This window comes from Bemisia tabaci, chromosome 7 (genome assembly GCF_918797505.1).
Source record: "Bemisia tabaci chromosome 7, PGI_BMITA_v3".
Classification (NCBI taxonomy): Eukaryota; Metazoa; Arthropoda; class Insecta; order Hemiptera; family Aleyrodidae; genus Bemisia; species Bemisia tabaci.
This window is the reverse complement of record NC_092799.1, coordinates 4,774,490-4,790,194: the sequence shown is the minus strand read 5'-3', so window position 1 is coordinate 4,790,194 and position 15,705 is coordinate 4,774,490. Positions and strand designations below refer to the sequence as shown.

Below are 15,705 nucleotides of genomic sequence, written 5' to 3'. Positions count from 1 at the left end.
AAACATATACGTTAGGAGTTAGTTAGCGAAACAACATATTTGGGAGCTGTAAGGCATCCAAGTGAATCGGATCCGTGTAAATGTTACGCTGCGTGATTATGATTTAATTAATATCCGTACAGTACTTGAGGAAGTTTAATTTCCGTTGTCTATGTGGAATAACTGAATCATCATCGTCGCCTATCAATTTTTCTTTATTGAATTGATTCATTTCTTGCTGAGTGCTCTTCACTTCCCACTTTCAAAATGGTTATCAAAGTGTACATTTCCGGAATTTCAGGAAATAAGGAGGTATGTTATGATTTATTTTTACACTCAAATTTCTATTTAGGTCCGTGTCGCTGACGATTTAGCAGCATCATTTTGATTAGCTTTTCGCCACTAAATTATTGGCTATTGTTGGAATGAAGGTCCTATGGCTCTAAAAGGCAGACAAATTGGTTGAAAATTTTTAACCAAGGTCCTAGTGCCCTTCTGAGTTGTAAACATGGGTCATTGAACATAATTTTAAAATAGCTTTTCAATAAAATGTGTCTTTGGTTGCCAATTAATTAAGCTCACAGTGTCATTAAGCATTCAGCTGCCCTGCATGACTGCTTTCCTCATTGTCAGATGCTTATTGTGGTTCATTTTGTTGCCACAGATCAGTGGGCGTTGACGAGACTGCTAAACTCGTCTAAAGTATACGTAGATGAACATCAGGTTGCGCAAAGTGACAATATATCATGAGTAACAATTTCTCAAGTCTCTAGGCGTGCATTCTAATAATTGAATAAATGCCCTCTGGTTTCTCCTCGATTCACTGAGCTTGTCACATTTGGTGGCATTCTTGTGGAAGGAGCCAGGTGACACCTGTCTAAAATTTGAATTATTTTGGCTAAAAGATGAGTGAACAATCTTTGATCACGATCTATAACAGTGCTTCCTTAGTTGAAAGCAGTATCTTCAGTTGGAGAAGGAAAATCCGAGCGGAGAACTTCTCCTAGTTCCCTTGTAAACAAGAGTTTTGACCATTCAGAAACCACCTTGTGCTCTTATAAAATTAAGTTTGTATGAGTTTATCTTCAATGGTAGGCTCCGAAAAAAGAACCATTTAACTTTCATTTAATATATACAGTGCGCTAACTTTTGCTGCACTCCATTAGTCGTCAGCTAACCTTTGTCATTGGTCTTCCAACAGATTTGATTTTTGTGAAGTCGGGGCTGCATTTTGAAAGAGGCTTTGGGAGCCAAAGCTCCAAGGTGCAAAATCTCTCGGGTAGCTCATAATGAGAGCAAAGTGGCTGATTTTGAATGTGATGCTTTTTTCCTCTTTTTTTTCTTGCTTTTCCATTAAAGTAAAATCAAATTAAATGGTAAAGTAAAGAAATAGTTGAAGAAATTATTGTTACTTTTGAAATCTAGGGGCAGAAAATATTTGTCACCTCCAAAATTGTAGGAGTTGTCATTGTTTCAAAAAGTCAACAAAAGTTTGCTTGATGCATAGGTGAATGTTACATTTTTTCCCTATTGACCTATATGCAATGAAGGCGTAGAAGCAACATTGGATGGAGCTAGTCACGAACTCCTCCACTCACATGCCAGTTACTGTGTTGTTATATTACTCACATTACTGATACATATGCACCCTGAATTCAATAGTAGCGTTTTCATTTCCAGGTGAAAAAAAGACAGCAGCGTGTTGTGATGATTTTAGAAAGCAAAAATATTGAGTATGAAGCAATAGATATTGCGGAGCCTGGCAAAGAAGCAGAAAAAGAATTCATGCAACAAAATAGCAAGGCCAAGGATTCTAAGTATGCTTTACCACCTCAAATATTTAATGAAGAAGAATATTGCGGGGTGAGTATTCTCTGTGTTAGATTATTTGCGTTGACTGTAAAGCTTGAGGAAAAATGTCAGTGCAGTTGAAATAATTCACATTGTCTGGAATAAATCTGCATGTGAATGTATGAGCCGCTTTTACGGCGCGCTAGGGCGCTCTGCGACGCCTATTCTCCACAGGAATCTGTCATGGTAGAGATCCTCCGGAAGCATAAATATACTTATCGCTAATCTAAAAAAATTTGTTGGAAATTGCAGAGAAAGAAAAAAAATGACTTCGTTCTCAAGAATTCATACTGAACAAAACATAACGAATATTAAAAGAAGTAAAATGACTAAAACTTCTTTTACCATCAATTTACTGAAACCCAACCAGCCAACTTAAGTAAACAAATGAAGTAAATTACATTCTTTCATTCTAAAAAATATATATAATTAAAATCACATTTAGCTTATGGCTCATAGCAAATTTAAACCGATAAAAAAGCATGTAGATATTTACTCGAGAATGACAATAAGTAACACAAGGGTTACAGTCCAGCCTCAATTTCAATTTCTGCAAACTAATTTTGAGCAAAGTTCCCATACTTTTCTCTGTCTCTTTGCTGATAGCACATTGCCTTATTTTACAGGATTATGAAGAATTTGATCTTGCCAATGAATTGGATGAACTAGAAAAATTTTTGAAAGTTCCTGCTGGTAGTATTCAAGCGAACGATACGTCGAAAAGTTCTTTCACGAATGGAAATGTCACATCAAGCCGAGAGGTGAGTTATTTTCTCTATTTTTACTACACTCAAGGAAGTCCAAAGCCCAGGAGTTTTGTTAGGACATAGGCCAAGTTGAGTATTGAAGAATTGTTTTCTTTATGCCGAACAGAGAGGTGCGACTCAACGAGAGATTTAAGATGAGAGGGAAGTGCTTATGGAGTCCAGGTGATTTGAAGCCACGCAGATATTTATTTCTATCAGCTTGAAAAGTGTCGCTTGATTGCAGCACAATATCAGTCTCACAATCAGTCGGGCAATTTTCAGCGCATGCTGTTGCTGCTCTCTTTTTTTTGTGCTCTATCCTTTTTCGTACCCCTATTAGTCAAATTACAGATTGAGAGCTACTTAGTTCTCAAAAATAAAAATAATAGATTCAAGAAAGTCAAGGGAAAAACGTAACATATTGAAAAATGAGATATTATTTTGTCCCTGAAACTAAAAAAAACGAGGTCGTGAAGGGTCTAAATTTTAAACAAACTCCATCATACTCCTTTGCTTTGAAAGGAGGAGGGGGTTCCCCGGTTCCCAGACCCCTTGTGCAGTAAAAGCTTGCTCTATCATTAACATCATTGCCGCACAAGTGTTCAAATGTGGTGAGACGGTAAAGATCCATTTATTTATAATAATATTTTTAATCAATTTATACTGCAAAATTAACATAAAGCTTTATATTTTACAGCAATCAACTGAGAAAGATACAGTGGAACGACACACAATTTCAAGGTAACTTTTACAACATTCATTTCATACTGTTCTTCATCTTTAGTTTTCATCTGTCCCTGAAATATTCATACTTTGTTGCTAATCACAGCACCCTTTTGGCACAGGCTTACCAATCATTTTTACTGGCATGGCAACCTCAATAAAAATGCCCACTATTTTACTTTTTCAATTGACTTCAATATTTTGTTGCTAGCTTAATACTTGATCACTCATTCGCAGGCCAAACAGCTAGCATTAAAATATCAATTGGCTCCTGAAAAGACATTACATTTCCACTTACAGGATGTTTCTGTTACATATCCTACTCAGTTAAGTCCTATAAAAATCATGCATAGGCGAGTATTCAGCCAATATCCTATAGCAACATTTTTGAGACTTTAAAAGATATTAAGATTTAAATTTTCTCATGTATTGAAAATGTGCAGCTTGAATAGAAATGCCTCTGGCAGAGCACAAAATATGAATTAGTGTTTTCCATTTTAAGTAGAACTGCAGAGAATCATAGTCACACTGCATAAAATTCCTTTGGAGCTGACCTTTGGTTGAATATCCTTTGAATATTCTACTTTCGAATATTCGTAGGATTTTTTGAGAGTCACAGGAAAGGCCTCATCAGTGTTAAATAACAATATACTCCCTGCTCAGTCATCATGAGCAGTCTTGCAGCGGACACGTTAAGATATTAAAACACACACAAAGACATGGTAATGGATCATTAATTATGATAGTCAGTCTGTTTTGTCCAGCAAGGTTCAGAAGCTAAGCAAAAACTCTCTTGTTTCTGGGATTGAGAAAGTTCCTGGGAAGTCTCAGCTAAAATCTCCTTGCCCAGGAAAATTTAACAGAAAAACACACGAATTGTAGGTACACACTGTAAAGAGTCTGAGTCACTAGGACTCCCTTCCTCTCACTTGCCTCTTTCACTTCACCGTTCAAGTGAAGATTTTGGAAAATTATAAATACAATTACTACCTTACGGTTCTCTTTTTTCTTAACTGCATCAACTGAACCAAAAGCTGAGAAATATGAAGTCAATTTCAATAATGAACGGTAGAAATTGCTCCCTCTGTAGATGCATGGCAGTAAATCCTTGGTCAAAACAGTTAGGTGATTTTCATCGGTTTTATATTTAAAAAAATACCTCAAAGAAGACGAGACATAATTATGTTTCCTAAAGTTTATAGACTTACAGATAATATATTCATGGTGAATGTTATTTTTTCCGTAGTGTCCATCTTCCAATTTCGATCCTCACACCTTTTTTCCAAATTTCTTTTATTGTCTTTAATGAATCGAAAAGAAGAATCATAATTGAATTCAGCAAGAGAGGTCGGAATTCTCCACTCCTGTTACATCGTTTATTATTATTATCATAGATTTGTGAAAGAAGTGAAACCACAAGATAAGACAGTTCTCCGTCCTTGCCGTTGGACACCGTACCAGTACGCGAGAATAGTTCGTAAAAAAGCATTTACGCTGTAATAATGATGCCCTTTCCTATTTGTATCCGAGTAAGCAAAATATGTTCTTTGCATTTTTTGAAGGCTGTTAAGTATGCAACGTTATTCCCTCAACTCAGCTCTTTTCCTTGTACATAGAAGATCCATCCGTTGTGTGTGTTCCTATCATCAATTTTTGTCCATCTTTGCCCTTTATTTTCAAAGGTATCATTTATGTGAACTATTTACCCATGTTTTCCCGGTTTCTAACAGGTCATGAATCTTTTAATTTGAATTTGTCCTCACCAAGTGAATTCCGCGTTTATTTTTCAAACAAAATAGTTATTGAGTCTCAATGTTTCAATCATCCCTCCGAGAATATTTTAAAACCATTTTTACATTTAGCATGCATAATTACTTTAAGTTAAGAGTTACATGCTGATGTTACAATAAAATTTATAAACAAGACGGAACTCCTGAAATGATATTTTTCCTCTTCAAATAAATTCCATTTTCCAAAGAAAGTATTTTCACTCTTTCCCTTCTATTTGTTATTGGCTAAATAAGTCTTATGACACAAGAGTGTCTACAGGACTGATAATCCCGAAAAAGCCTAGGAGCTTTTTAGTCAATGGCAGCGTAATGGAAGTGTTCGAAAAATTTGTAAAAACACTGAAGTTTTCTTGACTGTGTTCGTCAGAAAAAATATTTTAGAAAATTTTAAAGAAAGCTGTTTCAATTATCGTTCTTTTGCTTGAAATGCACCAATCAAAGCAATTAAAAGTAAATTTAGGTAATTTAAATTTAGAATGCACTTATTCTATTTATTTTACAGTAGATCATTGATCCAAACAAGTCAATAAATTCTTGTTTTTTTGACGTAGAAAAGTCTGGAACAGTCAAGGGAATCTTTCCACTAAAGTCTACGAACTTCCCGACTTAATTGCTCCAATCTTTTTCTATAGATAGACAAGGTAATCTAAAAATCATAATCAAGTGATACTGATTGAGTGAAGCAGAATAAAAATTACTTTTACATTTTCATCATTTATTTTTCTTTCTTGTAAAATTCACGGTGATATTTGAGATTTTTTTTTTGCTTGAATGCCTCCTTGAGTTGCAGTCCCAAAAATTCTCTCCTTCATTTCAGTTTTATCTCAAGCGCCTGGTTTTCCGTTTGAGCAAAAATTTCATAGCCTAATTTTTGGCCCCAATTAGTTGACTCCTCCTCAACTATTCAGTTTTGCTTGTCCATTTGTGATTTTGTAATATTATCCCAAATTTCTTCTAATTGAAACGTCGTTTTGTTAGTTTATCTGAAGACAGAATATCAGCAGAAAATCATGAGGAAACGGAGGAAGACGATGAAACCACAGAGGTGAAAATTTTAAAGACGTGTTTGAAATTATCTTTGGATTTTCAAACAAAACTAACCCAACGCGATTTTAACATTTTTTTCTGGCTTAGTGTGAAATTGTTATTTCTTTATCTAGGCTTTAGTGGCTCAATTCGAAAGGATCTCCTCAATTTAAGTTTGTTTTTGTCAAAACATTAACCTAATGTAGAGATTTTTATACAGTTAAGTCAGTTTTGAAATGAAGTCACTCATTGAAGAATAGCAAAAATCCAAGTAAATTTTATAATGATGCGGAATGGGCTATATCTCATTACAGAATAACCGTAAATCATCAGCAGGGCACTTTTACTCCGGTAGTTTTTTTTCTTTCAGTTAACGTTCCTTTAATGTTAACATGCCTCAGGGGTAATGCAAGCTCTCAGTCTTCTCATTTTTTAAACTGGCCCGCTCACTTTAGAGGCCCCCTTTTCCCCAAAATTTTCAGGTCTATGACCTTTTTTTCATCCTTCATTAAAAAGTTACCATGCTTTTGTGAAAAATGCTTACATGAGTTCAAAGCCTTCCCGTCTCTTACTTGTCTTCAGATACTTGCAACCCTGCATGTAAGAGGTAGTAACAGCCCATTCTGATCAGTTATTTTCTCTTCTCAAGGCATTAAACTCAGAGACAAATGGGTTGCACTCCTATATATAAGTCTGTATTGCAGATCTTTGGACCAAGAAGCTGCCTTTTCCCTAGTTCTACCTTGTGATCTATCTATAAGGACAATTATTTTTACAACAAATTAATGAATAATCGGGGTAATAAAATCGCCTTGTCTGTAAAATTAGCAATGTGATTGGCTATTCTCCACGACTAAATACTAACTTTCTAAAACCTGTTGGATTAAGGACAAAAGACAGAGACAGAGAGTAAAGAAAAATCATTGAACAGGCAATTTTGTTTTTTTAATGTCTTGTAACTATGAAGGCCCATGTGAGCCTTTTTCATCTACATATTTTGTTGCTTATTTCTCTCAGAAACAACTTTTTCACTGAGCCACTGGTGTATTTGACAAGCTTGCTAAATGTAACCATGTGTTTAAATTACCTCAAATTAATATCAGTTTAATGGCAGTGTATATTTTAACATCTCTAACACTTTCTTTGTTGGGACAATTTGACGAACTAATCTGCAGGCCCCGCTAGGGTGCGTCAAAAAAAATGAAAGTCTGAAATGTTCCGCTCCCCAGGCGGCAATCGATGACGTTTAGTAAAAAAACATGTTTGCCAAAATTTGGGCCAATTTCAATCATTTTAAATGGTGCCAAAGGTCAATTTTGTGATGAAATTATGATATTTTGGTTTAGACCTCGATTTCGTACAAAAAACTCGATTTTACGCTGAAATCGTGCGTTTACGAGAAAAATGTCAAAGAACTCGACTTGTAGAGGATGAAATTTTACACTAGGAGGACGTCTTTGTAACCGATAAAAATCAAATTGAACTAGAAAAACTCAACTCGGTATTTATTTTTTTGGTCCTCAGAATTTCCGAGGTCTTACTAAGTAGAGGTTTAAAAGACTCATTTTTCACGAAAATAAGTCGAAAGAGGGTATAAATGAACTGTAGGCAAGTGTTGAGGATGCAAATGTCATCAGAACTTCCTCAGTTTCAAAAAAAGTTCCAACTATTTTGCACAATCCTCCAAAAAGTGTACGACTCGAGAAGCAGGATCGTGCTATAAAAGTAGGGGGAAAGTGCGGTTTGACCGGGAAAAATTGCGTAACAAACTTTCCCTATGTAATCGTCATCAGTAGGTCCCCCTGAACAACTTCCTAAAAGTTAAAAATGACCCAACCCCGGAATATCCCTCAAAAAAGTTAAAATTGAAAATGGCGGCCGTAATAAGAGGGTCCGGGAAATCGGTATTTTAAAATGCTCATTCTGTCTCATCATGTGAGGTAGCATTTCCTATGTAATTTTGGTCGTAGATTTCATAAATGAATTCCGCAAGGCCCCTTCTGAGCTCACGTATCTCTTGGTAGTCGTATGTTTCCTTTAATTTCCTTTATTAAATACATTTATAACATCAAATTTAAGTTTCTTGGCCAGAAATGCATGAAAATAAAGACACTTCACTTTCCTTGTTCCTTCGGTGAATATTTAAAAAACTGCAACCTCCTGCCTTTCACATTTGGCCGCCATCTTTGATTAGGAACGCCCCCTTTGGCCGGAGGGCCTTGCGGAATTTATTTATGAAATCTACGACCAAAATTACATAGGAAATGCTACCTCACATGATGAGACAGAATGAGCATTTTAAAATACCGATTTCCCGGACCCTCTTATTACGGCCGCCATTTTCAATTTTAACTTTTTTGAGGGATATTCCGGGGTTGGGTCATTTTTAACTTTTAGGAAGTTGTTCAGGGGGACCTACTGATGACGATTACATAGGGAAAGTTTGTTACGCAATTTTTCCCGGTCAAACCGCACTTTCCCCCTACTTTTATAGCACGATCCTGCTTCTCGAGTCGTACACTTTTTGGAGGATTGTGCAAAATAGTTGGAACTTTTTTTGAAACTGAGGAAGTTCTGATGACATTTGCATCCTCAACACTTGCCTACAGTTCATTTATACCCTCTTTCGACTTATTTTCGTGAAAAATGAGTCTTTTAAACCTCTACTTAGTAAGACCTCGGAAATTCTGAGGACCAAAAAAATAAATACCGAGTTGAGTTTTTCTAGTTCAATTTGATTTTTATCGGTTACAAAGACGTCCTCCTAGTGTAAAATTTCATCCTCTACAAGTCGAGTTCTTTGACATTTTTCTCGTAAACGCACGATTTCAGCGTAAAATCGAGTTTTTTGTACGAAATCGAGGTCTAAACCAAAATATCATAATTTCATCATAAAATTGACCTTTGGCACCATTTAAAATGATTGAAATTGGCCCAAATTTTGGCAAACATGTTTTTTTACTAAACGTCATCGATTGCCGCCTGGGGAGCGGAACATTTCAGACTTTCATTTTTTTTGACGCACCCTAAGGCCCCGCGCTGACATCATAGCCCAATCATTGCCTATCAGATTAGTTTAACTTGCATGATGATCCAAAATAAGAATAATTGCTATTGTAATAATTTAACCACAGCATTTCTGTAATTATCTTATCGAAAACATTTGATGGAAAACTATCTATTATTCATTTAAATGACCTTTAATCAATGACGAACACTCCATTTCAACCATATATTTCAAAACTTCTTCGGATTGTGTCTCTCGCAGCTGTCACAGGGGTGCAACAGTTCCAATATGCAGACTGTTTCTTGTAATCCAACGTTTTTGTCTCCAGGCCAAATTTCAATTTTGTTCCATTGAAAATTGTCCGATTTCAAGACAAAATTTGCGATTAGCTGGAGTTGATTGCCAATCTGCAAGATCAAGCATTGTTTGCCCCCCTCTACCATTGGAGTTAATTAAAAAGCATTGAAATTTTATGTGTTCTAAAAGTCGCAATGAATGCTAATCAGGGAGAAATCCCAAATAACTCTTGCTTGATAACCGAATAATTTGCACTGTAAGATAACTTACCCTTCGATCCCCTCCTTCATGATAAAGAAATGATTTTTGTAAATCACTATGGAATCAGAATCTGTTTACAGCTCTACAAAAGTAGTCACATAGCTACCCTTGGAAATCTCCTTATCAATTATTGGTTGTTGCCACTAAGCTGACGCCGATGAATCCTCTATGTCTAATGATGTCCATCATTATTTATAATTGAACTCCTATCAGATCCAAATGAAGTCAGTGAATGTAGGCTTCCCATCACATTCTAACAGAGAAACTGCAGAAATGCGAACCTCACTCATTTTGTTTCAAAATCTTTGCTCCCATTTTATTTTTTCAGAACAGATTGAAGCTATCGCTTTAAATTTTTATTCATAATATTCTCCACACGAAGAATGAAAATCAAGGAAGTTTTTAAAAAATTATGTATGAGTATTTTTCCACCTACAAAGTATCGTATGACAGGAAATTTGCAATGTTGCATACTGAGATACGCACTCCTGCGTTTCACCAGCGTTATAGTATCCTTTTGTGTGAATTTGTCCGGCATATTTTGTGTCCTAATAGCCTGCTTCAGTAAAATAAATCCCAAAATAACTTGTGGGTTTTAGTGGTGTGAATTTTTTTTCATTGATTTGATCCATATTATTAATTTTTTATTATTTTTCCATGTGTTTTTTTTTCTTATCTCTCTATCCAAAAAAAGAAACAGGGTAATCCTCACAGAACTCCTTTTCACAGGTTTTTCAATGAATGTAGCCTAAAAATTTTGATCTGCAAATAACTTCCCAATGTTCTCCATTTGAATTACTGGGCAACGCCAGAGAATTTAATCACAGTCGAAGTACCTTCTTAATCAAATGATCATGATTTTTCCCCTCGGAAATTTACAATGATTGAAGTTAAGTACGGTAATATTGATGTTGAAGAGAAAGAAAACTTAGCAAAATTTTCAAATTTTACAGAATTCTCACATTTGATTGTAAGTCTTATCTCAAAAATGTGTCTGTTTTGTGTTTTCAGCGTAAAAGCCCAGTAAACCATTCAGAAAGCAAAGATACCGCAGATGTAGAGGCAGAAGAGGAAGAGATGGCCACTGATAAAGAAAAGAGTACCGCAGAAGAAGCGACAAATCACACCGCAGATAATTCAGACGAGAGTGAAGAGGAGGAAGAAGAGGAGGACGAGTGATTGCAACCTCTGAAATTTTTTCACCCTGCGTTCAGCAAAGTCACTTCAGAGAGTACTTATGCATTCAATGATTTCTTGCGTTTAGCCTTCTTTTAAAAAGAGGACAGCTCAATAATGAGATGTAGATTTTAACTAGTTCTGGGCAGGACATCGTATGCAATTATACTGTATAAAAAAGGCTATTCAGGTAGAAATGTATCTTACCTGCAAGAAGCAGAACCAGATATCGACGGCCAAAGGGCGAAACCTCAAAAGAAAGGCAATCCTTTGCTCTGTTTCAAAATTTCTGCTCCTATTTCATTTTCTCTAAGAGCAGCAAGCTAACTTTATAGCATGTACAGAATATTCTTCTAACAGTGAAGAAAATTCAAGGAAGTTTTCAAGAAATTACTTGGCCTAGTTTCCCGAAGAAAAAATGAAGTATGACAGGAAGTCTGCAATGTTCCAAATGGAAATGCGTGGTTTCGCACTTTAGCCTTTGATATAGGTACCTAACAGTTTCCCTTCCCCCACCCTATCATCTCCTTCCACAATGATCATGGTCAATTCAGTCCGTATCACTTCATTTTCTTGTTCAGCTCATGACAGCCCGCATTTAGTTTATTTTGTTTTGCTGTTTATATGTATGTGTTACTCACTTATATGTAAAAGCATTTCAAAAGTTTCCGTCCTCACAGAAATATTTAAACTTACAGGTCAATCTGAGATCAGTTTCCTTTAAACGATGGCCCCCATTTCTGCCGTGCTTTAGAAGACCGCCATATGAGCCTTTGAATGTTGTCTGATGTCCTTTAATGAAGCTTTTATCTTTAAGGAGCCTCGTGAATGTTTCAGCTTTGAATTTTTCAGTGAGTTTAATTCTCAATTTTATCCCAAGTACCTGAAAATTTCAAAGAAAAATATGCGTAACTTTCGTCAAAAATTAATATTTAATCGAGAAAAATGTGGCAACATCCGAATGTTTGCACAGCTTTTTTGGCAGATTTGCTCTGACTGATGTCAGTTTATTTATGGCCTCATTTCTGCTCCTAGTAAGGTTGCCTCTTCCTCCTGAAGCATGTCCCTTAATTTGAATCTTCACTTGTAAGTGTTGCCTTTGTGTTAAAAATTTGGATTCCTATCATTTCGTCACAAAGCTATTTAGAAATCATTGTTTGTATTTTTACAAATCATCATCTATCACACGTATCTTTATATATTTATATATTTTAATTCAATTCATATGTATCATAGGATAAACCTTCATTTAATTTTGAGTTGTTTTTGTTTCATGTGTTTCCATATTCATATGTGCGTTTTCCATTGTGAATGCCGACTTCAATAATTATTCGTCCTGTTTGGATTTGACTCCAGAAAACTAATCAGTGCCAAAGATTTTTGGTTTCTAAAAAAAGATGAAAGTCGAACATTTTTTGCAATATATTTGAAGGATGTTATTTTATTTTTTTAATTTATTTTTTTTTCTAATCATGTTAATTCTGTTGGTTCGGATTTTAAAAGAAAAGTATTAACTTTCTAGAAAAAAGTAATGCCATGTAAATAAACTTTAATTTTTATCAGTCTCTCAAGTACAAGAAAACTGGACGCAATTTAATAGTTGTCAAAAAAATTTTAGTCATGAAATTTACTCTTCTTTTTGAGAAATTTTCTTCCGATTTTTGAATCTCTTTGCTTTGTCAAATATGAGGATGGGTAGCTCAAACATACTAATGATTAGTCGCATATATTTAAGCACAATCTGAAGACTAGTGTCTGAAAATTCAAAGTTTCTACAATCATATTCCTACTGTAGTGTTTCTAATCTAATGCTATCATTTAACGCAACAATTTTTGTCTTTTTATGGTATGATATATCCCATTCCTCCTCTCTTTTATCTTTTTTAGGAATTTATTATTCCAAGTGTAGAAATGAAGCACAGTCGGACTTTATCTCACTCATTCCATGTTTCTTAGAAGCCAGAAAATTTGTGACAAATCGAGGATATTGTTTCCGCTTCCAAGAACTTCACTAGTTGCTTACTATATTCTAGTCCCACCATTCACTGGCCAGTTAAGAACCCCTATGATTATAATCAGTTAAGATGAGTGGGTCTGGGCATTCAAGTGCCCTGGAGCTATTATACATGTCCTAAAATCATCTCTCAGGGTGTCCACAAAGCTCAAAAATTGGAAATAGTCAGAAGATAATATTAACCAGAAATTTTTAGACAAAGACGCAATTGTAGGAATTGAGAACTTTTTTGGTAAAAAGACGTATGAAGCTTGGAATGCTTCTAAGATCGTGCAATTTTTTCTAGCGCTTGCAGCAGTTGAAATTCATTCACAGTTGACTTACCTCTTTACAATAGTGAGTATAAACTCAGAGCAGATTCAGAGAAAAATTCACAGCAGAATCGTCGGATGAGTTACTTACAACTATAGCATTGCGTTGCACGATCTTAGCAGTATTGAAAGTCTCAAACGCCCTTTTACGGAAAAATGCCTCAATTTTTGAGTATTTTTCTCTCTTGTGATTTTTATATCTCTGTCAAGTTTTTTGATCATCTTTTAATATTGACAAATGTCCACAAAAATTCCAACTTAGGAAATGAAAATTTTCTTATAAGCGCCCGTAGGTCATCAATGAGAAAAAGTCCGGAAATTGTTTTCCTGCAAGTCTGTACGCCCCCTGCTGGGATCTCAGGCTTTTGACTAGAATACCTCTAACTGCTCTGTGGCATAACAACCAATGTATTTCGAAGGGTGTGTTTTTACAGGCACTGAAAGGGGACAAACACCCAAAAAACAAGTTGGGCTTGATATAGTACGAATCAAACCATGAACTCAGGGGGAAATGCTTTGGTGATTTGCAGTTCAACTTAGCAGCTTTAGCAGTTTGAAACAGTCGGCAGAACTTAGCATCATCTTCTCAGATGAAACAAGAGTTCAACTTCAATTTGTCGTCTCCTGCAGGAAGGAACGTACCTTGCCTACGCTGTCTCAGTATTTCTAAGAGCATTTTGTTTTTCATGGGGGTTCACCACCCAAATTTGTTTGCAGATTTTAGTCTTTTTTCACCGGTGTAAGAAAAATCACTGTAAATTTCCAAAAAATTTATGCGACACTTCTTCTGAAAAATAATAAAGTTTCAGTCAGAAATACTGAATTAGCACAATTGAGGTACACTTCTTTGTGCGGGAGATAACAAATTTAGGGGTTTGTCCCTTTTAACTTTTTCCGACGTCCCTGCCACTAGATTTTATTTCCGACTGCACAGATTTTTATCTGATAGTTCTGATACAATAAACTAATCTCATATATTTTTTTTCTTTTTGCTTTAATAGCAATGTCTAGCCTAAGAAGATGTTCTTCTGATATCTTGTGCTTAATTTCCTATCGTCCTAATTATATATCCTTCTTTTGCCTTCCATGTTTAACCGCAACTGCAGTTGCACCTCCTATTTCTATCTCTTATTTTTATATGCTTTTTTCTCTCCTTCTTTCTAGTCGATGCTCAAATTGTAAGCTTACTTTTTTGTTGCTTTTTTTGGATAAATTTAATGGTAAATTTCTTTGGAAATTTGTCTCTGAGGGAATTGTATGTCTTCTCTGGAAACATAGTATAAACATATCTGATTCGAATTACTTGTCCAGGTATTTAACTCTATTTTTTGCCATACTTAATTAATGAAAAATTTCATGACTGAAATAATCGTGTGTCAGCTTGTCGTCTGCTAAATAACCTCCATGTTTTCCCTTATACACAAATAAACAGACCAAGTGTTTCCTCCCACTGTCAATCGAATTGCATTTTGACTTGCAGTCATTTTAACCATGGTAGAAGAGTGGGAGTTGAAAAGTTAGTAGCACAATTAGCATCAAGCTTGCCATGCAAGTCAAAATTTATGAATCTGAGAGTATCAGAAGCTCCAATAGATCACTAAACTAAATCAATCAAGTTTAAATTGAATTTATCTTCAAAAAATTCATTCATTAAAACTCGATTTCCCATGTCGCAAAACCCATACCTCTGTAAGTTTTAAAGATCATTATGTGCTAAGGCAAGTCTAACATTTTAGGTGGGGTTTGACCCTCAGCTATAAGTTTTAAAACAACACTGGAGACTCTCTAAACATCTGAAGACTTGATAATAACAGGCTAAGGGCCAAAATATAAAGAAAAGAAAAAATCAAAAATTGAGTTAGACGAGGCTTTTTGTTCCAAGCACCTTGGACAACATGCTGCATTACAGGTTTAGTTCCACCAACAATAGAGCACTGCGTATAACGTCTAAAAGGTAGCGTTAATCCTATGTTCCACAGTAGTTGTCAGAAATGAAAATGTGAATAACTTGAAATCAACTTTTTGGCACCCAGCGCTTCATTAATGTTAATAAGCCTCTATGTGTTGTTACCTACTTTATGCCAAGCAATTTTTTATTATCGTTCATTAGGAATCTCTTTCTGATAAAACAGTAGTACATGTTCTGAACTTAACCTTCTATTCCCTAACTAATAATTAGAATTGATTGCTTATTAATGCAAGCATTATAACAGCATACACTGGACATTTTCCCATCCCACCTCTTCTGTTTAAGTATTTTGTCTCCCTCGATGATTTTTATTTTATATCGAAAGCATGACTTAATAAGTTAATTTGAAATTTTATAGTCTGTTCATCAAGCCAGTAACAATTTTTATTATTTATTCTCTTTTTCTCTTTTTAAATGATTGGTATATGCGTCTATGTAAATTCAGAGACTGAAAAATTTTGCTGACATATTGTCCTTAGATTATTTTAAGATTCATATTACTTCAGTTTTGTGATTTGAAGGAAAATAATGTAAATAAAAACCACTCAAACTGTT

The 15,705-nt window shown here is 35.2% G+C and overlaps 1 protein-coding gene across 1 annotated transcript; it reads left to right on the top strand.

Moving 5' to 3' along the window:
- Sh3beta (SH3 domain binding glutamate rich protein Sh3beta) lies at nt 1-15,705 on the top strand. The gene is made up of 6 exons (XM_019049361.2): nt 1-291; nt 1,660-1,842; nt 2,457-2,591; nt 3,274-3,317; nt 6,068-6,134; nt 10,692-15,705. Exons 1-6 carry the CDS (start codon nt 247-249, stop codon nt 10,857-10,859), a joined length of 642 nt encoding a protein of 213 aa, XP_018904906.2. The 5' UTR covers nt 1-246; the 3' UTR covers nt 10,860-15,705.